Source organism: Nanorana parkeri, unplaced genomic scaffold (genome assembly GCF_000935625.1).
Source record: "Nanorana parkeri isolate BGI_ZX_2015 unplaced genomic scaffold, ASM93562v1 scaffold838, whole genome shotgun sequence".
Classification (NCBI taxonomy): domain Eukaryota; kingdom Metazoa; phylum Chordata; class Amphibia; order Anura; family Dicroglossidae; genus Nanorana; species Nanorana parkeri.
Window position 1 is genome coordinate 465629 of NW_017307106.1, and position 6000 is coordinate 471628.

General features: G+C 43.4%; 1 protein-coding gene across 1 annotated transcript in view; it reads left to right on the forward strand.

Annotated features, from left to right (window-relative positions):
• The window catches only part of LOC108794347 (sciellin-like), a 102350-nt gene that overhangs the window by 85925 nt on the left and 10425 nt on the right, over positions 1-6000 (forward strand). Inside the window, exon 9 of the mRNA XM_018565375.1 lies at positions 4241-4309. Coding sequence (XP_018420877.1) covers positions 4241-4309 — 69 coding nt within the window. The remainder of the gene's footprint in view (positions 1-4240; positions 4310-6000) is intronic.

Here is a 6000-nt window from a genome sequence, read left to right on the forward strand (position 1 = left end):
AAATCATTGATGTCAGTGGTTATGTACCTAGGAGAACAGAGACTCCACTTCCCCGTGCACCAATGGTTTTGTCTCTGATGTATGTTACAATCAGCGATTGGATAAAATAGCTATATTTTTTAAATGGGTCACATTTAGCATTTAACCTTCACATGCATATTATTCTTCTGCAGGTGCACTCACAAACACAAATGATACAATGTGTACTGCAATAATGCAGGTGGCACTGTAACCTATTACTTTTCTGGAGTGAAAAGAGTTCATGTCTGAGAACTCTTTGTTCAGTCTTTTTTGTAAGAATAACTGTATGAATCAGAGTTTGTACTGGACAAGCTTTGCTTACTTTGGCTTTATTCACAGCATTGTACTCATAATGGAAGAAATCAACATGAATGCTTGTAGTGTTCTTTGCATCCTGTGTTATTATCATTGTTGCATTTAATTTCGCCACTGTAATTTACAAGGCGTCAGCATTAAACCTGACACAGACAAGAGATAATAGACAAGAATGTGTGAACTATTACTATCAACATTTTATGTATTCATTGTGATTGTTAATTTAAATATTGATAAGAGAATGGTTGAAAAATAGTTAATAGACAGTATAACAATTTGCACTTGCTAGTCGGGAATTGTATTTCCTATTTAACATCAGTATCTGAGACAAACATTTACCTGCAGATATACTGTTTACTTGTAGCCAGTCATGATTTTTTAAAGTGTGAATATGGGCAAAATCATGTAAAAACATATTTTCAGTACATCTTTGAAATATAATTCCCTATGTTTTATCTCTTTTAATAACAATACAAGTTCACAAAAATACCTTTTAATCTGTCAGAAATGTGATGTGTTCCTAACTTCCTATTTGGGTTCACAATACAGTAGCTTTGCTGTACTGAAACCTCCAACCAGCAGTGTCAGCACTGCCTGATGGGCTACAGAACTCTAACAGGGTTATTCACCAAGCTGCCGTAGGAAGCCGAGTAATGTCAGAGAAGAAGTGAACAGAGCCGAACGACGCTCGGCTACTCAATCTGGCTCAGTACGGCTGATTTCAGCCGTACATCGGCTGAAATCAGCAGTACATCGGCTGATTTCGACTCCAACAGAAGGATTTCGACTCCAACATCTGGATTGGCTGACTGAAGCTCCGACAGCTCACTTGCTGCCGTTGGCCCCTATTCTCATAGGGGTCGAATAGCAGTGAGTGAATAGCATTCGGCTATTCTGCTCAGCACCTCCGTGGTACTGAGCAGAATAGCCAAAAAAGTGCAAAGTATGTTAAAAAAGAAAAAACAAATTGCAAAATTATTTAAAAAATGTTAAAACATAGAAGGATTAAACAAAAAATAAAAATATTTAATAAAAATATATATTTTTTAAATTTAAAAAAACAACAACAATTGGGCGGTGCTAGCAGTGACAGCTAGCTCCGCCCAACTGTTTCCTATTGTCCATCACCTGCCGGAGTCTTCTAGCAGGTCCGGGCCAATGAATAACAACTGGGCGAAGCCAGCCGTGTCATCACGGCCAGCTCCGCCCAGTTGTTATTGTTTAATGATAGATCAGCGTCTGGGGATGCTGAACTGTAATTACAACTGGGCGGAGCCAGCTATGAAATCATGGCTGGTTACACCAAGCTGTCATTTGCAAGAACGGCTGGCCTTCAGCAGGCCGTTCGCCCCACTTCGGCTGTCACTTCGGCTCAGTCAGGCCGAAGCATATGCATGGGGCAGCACAGGGGCATAGTGGTTAGTGCTTCTACCTTTCATCATTGGTGTCCCTGGTACGAATCCTGGCCAGATCACTAACTGCAAGGAGTTTGCATATTTTCCCTGTGCTTGTGCGGGTTTCCTCCGGGTACTCTGGTTTCCTCCCACACTCCAAAGACATGCTGGTAGGTTAATTGGCTCCTCTCTAAAGTTCGCCCCTATGTATGCATGTGAATGTGCAACTATGTAAATCGCTGCGTAAAATTGTCAGCGCTATACAAATACCTGAAATAAATAATTAAAATAAATATACCTTTGCTTGGCTGCTGTACAGCTGCTATTGTGAATAGCCCGTACAGCAGCCCTTCGGTTCGATTCAACCGAAGGGCTCTGGTAGCCGAAGGATCAGTCGAAGCTACTAGCTAGTGAATAACCCCTTAAATATAATTGATTTGTTTTCCAACAAAACAAAGCTGCGGCTGCAGCCTTGGCCCCCTAAGTATGCCTACACACTGTGGGCTCTTTGGAGATGTAGGCTGTGCCTAAATCAATAGGAACTAACCTCCTGCAAGAATTTCTACAAGTCTGGCATTGATGGCACAGGGAGCAATTAAAAGCTTTTTCTCACTACAAGATAAAATAAAATAATGCTGTTACATTCACTAGAGGGTGACAGGGTGGTTTGGGGTTAAAATCTGGGCAATGTCTGGATATACCCTTTAAGCTTTGTTGATTAGAGGGCAAGATATAGTAAACATATCAGTATATTCAGGGCCATATTTCGGTGCCCTTTTGTACATGCTTCACCGTTTGCTTCCATTTTTGTAAATACTACTGATAGGTTGCACTACTGGAGGTAGCTTTCTTTCTGCCTTACATGCACACCTATATTTCAGCCAAACAGACCACCAAACAAAAGAAAGGAGAGATGTTCCATGAACAGACTAACACCCTTTTGCTGCTATACAACGCAGCTTCTACTCTACTCTAGATGTTCTGCTGAATTTAGCAACAAGTGTCCAGAGAAGCTCATAACAGGGAAACACAATAATAAAAAAGTTATAACCAGAACTGTCCCTATAATGAGACATCCTGATACAGTTGCCTCAGGTGGCATCTCATTGGGTCATGTGGGGCACACCTGCTACCCCTGGCCAGAGCGTTCCAGGTTGCTAAGAGCTCTTAACTACCAGGGACACTCTGGACGGCTTCCTGCCCAGCACACTGATGTGACTGGTTGTCAGGACATCAGTGAAATGGGTGGGATGCTGAAAAGAGGTACCACCCCTCTGGACCGAGCAGCACCAGCGCCACCAACTCCTCCCCCTGCCCCTAGGACCGTACGGTACCAGCGGCATCAGCCACCCCCCAAACTGTGCAGTGCTGGCAGCAAATGCCCCGACTGTGCAGCACAAGCAGCAACCCCACCCCCTGGACCATGCACCCCCAGCTTCCATTACACATCTCCAGCCCCCACAACCCCCCCGCCTCAGGCAGCGAATAGCGTAGGTACACCCCTGGTTACAAAAATGAGTAGGTTTTAAAATGTGGTGCTGCTCCCCTTACCCTGGAGGCTAGCCACTGTCCTGTATGCACCATTATAAAAAATTCAGCCCAGAGTATATCATTGCATACTTTATTTGTCTTATTTTGTAGCACCTTGTCCAATTTAATTTAATGCAGTTAACTAAAATTTAGTCTAATTTAGTTATTACATTTTTGTTGTTGTTGTTATGCATATATTAAACTGTATATAATTTGATTATTTTACATAGTTACATAGTATTTGGGGTTGAATAAAGACATACGTCCATCAAGTCCAACCCATATAGGTCCACGCATGATCTCATTCTTAGGGATACTGGTATCCCTGGATATTGCGGTCCCTCAAGAAATTGTCCAAACGTTTCTTGAACAAATCTACACTCTTGGCTGAAATCACTGCCGATGGCAGTGAGTTCCAGACCTTAACCGCTCTTACTGTAATCCGTACGTCAAACCCATCTCCCTCCTGAGTGTATACTGAGGAGAAAAAAATTGTTCAGCACCTCGGCCCTCTCCTTGTCACTTGTGAGTAACTTCCCGTTTTCGTCCTTTATTGGGCCTATCTGCTCCTTTCTTACCTTTTTACTGTTAATATATTGGTATCATTTTTTAGGTTTTTTTTTTTACTATCTGCTATTGGTCTATTATTGCTATTAACTATTTGGTCCCTTTAAGAGAATAGCATGTTTTTTTTAGTATGAAGTTTCATTTACTCATATCCATGCATATTTAGATGGACAAAATGCCTAAGGTTTATTGTGTGTGATAAGGATTTTCTACAAGCAGAAGAATAAAACACAGCATGAATGCAGAATAATTAGTTATTTAGCACAATTGGATTTGTCTTTATTATGTAGTGAAAATTATCTTACAAATTGTCTTACAAATCTTCATTACAACTTTCTTTCATGATTAAATAATTGACATGCATGCATAGTAACAGAGAAAACCTGTCTGAAAAATGATTTTTTTCCATGCAGGAAGTCCTGGGCTCCAACAAACAGGAACACAACCACCACAACTACCACAACCAGCACAGAAACCAAACAGTAAGAAAAATATAACATATTCTTGTGCAGAACTACTCTGGAACTACTTACAGCTAAGGTGTAAATCTCACAATGTTCAGCTAAATGTAGAACACCTAGAAATACTGTACATTTAGGGTTCGATTAACTAAGCTGCCAAAGGATCTAGCTGTAGCTTCGGCTGATCCTTCGGCTAGCTTTGGCTTCACTTGTAGACCCCGTACAGCTCCCGAAGTCGGCCGAGCGGCTCAGTCGAGCCGAAGGCATATGCTTCTGCTCGGCTGAGCCGAGGTAAGAGCCAAAGCTGGCCGAGTGGCCAGCCATTGTCCGCCCGACAGCCTGCTTCCGACAGCTGGGCGGAGCCAGCCGTCATCTTACGGCTGGCTCCGGCCACTTGCAGAGAGATCAGTGTCCCTGGGTACCAGGTAACCAGGGACGCTGTCATACACACTAAGAACCCAGCCGGGCCACTATAATATCACCGCGGCCTCCTTGTTCTCAGTGTGTAATGGCAGATGGCGTCCCTGGTTACTTGGTGACCAGGAACGCCATCTGTCATTCATCCCCCGGATGCTCTGGGAGTATAATAGGCTCCCGGCCGCCCGGGAGAGAAACACTTTCTCCCAGAAAGGTTCACTGCTTAAACCTTTCCCTGCTCGTTTTTTTCTTTTTCTTCTGACATTGAAGCCGTTGGCTGCTGTCAGAAAAAAAAAGAAAAATCACAATAGGAATGCAAAGCTAGATTCCTATTGGCTATTTCAATTTGCAATAGCCAATAGCAAACTAGCTATTGCACCCGCCCACTGCTGCTGTCAATCAGCAGAGGGGGACCTGCAGTTCTCCATCAGGTCCCCCTCTGGTGATTGACAGCAGCAGAGGGCGGGTGCAACCTATTTTTTTAACTACAGCGGAGTCGAATGTAGCTCAGCGGCATTCGGCTATTTACTCACTCTGTTCGACATCTATGAGAATAGACCGAACAGCAGCGAGTAGCCTGCCGGAGGTTCGGCTTAGCCGATCCAGATGTTGGATCGGCTGAGTCGAACTCCTTCTGTACTTCAGGTCGGCCAAACATGCTGAGCATGTTCGGCCGACCCGAAGCCACGTGAAGCCACCTGATGTAAGGCTGATTTCAGTTGATATATGGTTGGAATCAGCCATACCAGCCTGAAGTGAATACCCGAACAGCGTTTGGCTCACTTGGCTTGGGGTCGGTTAGTCACTTGGCTGCCTACGGCAGCTTAGTGAATAGACCCCTTAGACCAGTCTGTGGTTAATCTCCATGATTAAAATAGAACCGAAGCCAAAGCCTTTTTTCCCATTTCAGATAGAGTAGTGAAGGGTTATAACCCCTGCCAGCTTTTTTGGGAATCTGTGTTCCACTGGCGATATTTCCCTTCTCTTCCTTCCCAATAGCCACAACAGGAAGTGAGAAGAAACACCTCCAAAGAGAGTGAAATGCCTGGTGATCAGTAGGGTCATCAGAACTAATGTCCCTATTGGAGGATTTCCCATCTCTTCCTGTTATTTTACTTTCACTTTTAGTGATAATGGTCATCAGGACAAATAGAGAGGGTGAATCTCTCTAACGGGGTTACGCACAGCAATAAAAGCTGACAAGTGTTCTAATCCATTTCCAGTCTTTTCAAAACCAAAAAAAAAAGGTTTTGGCTTCAGTTTTTCTGCATAAAATGTGTCAGATGAGCAGGGTC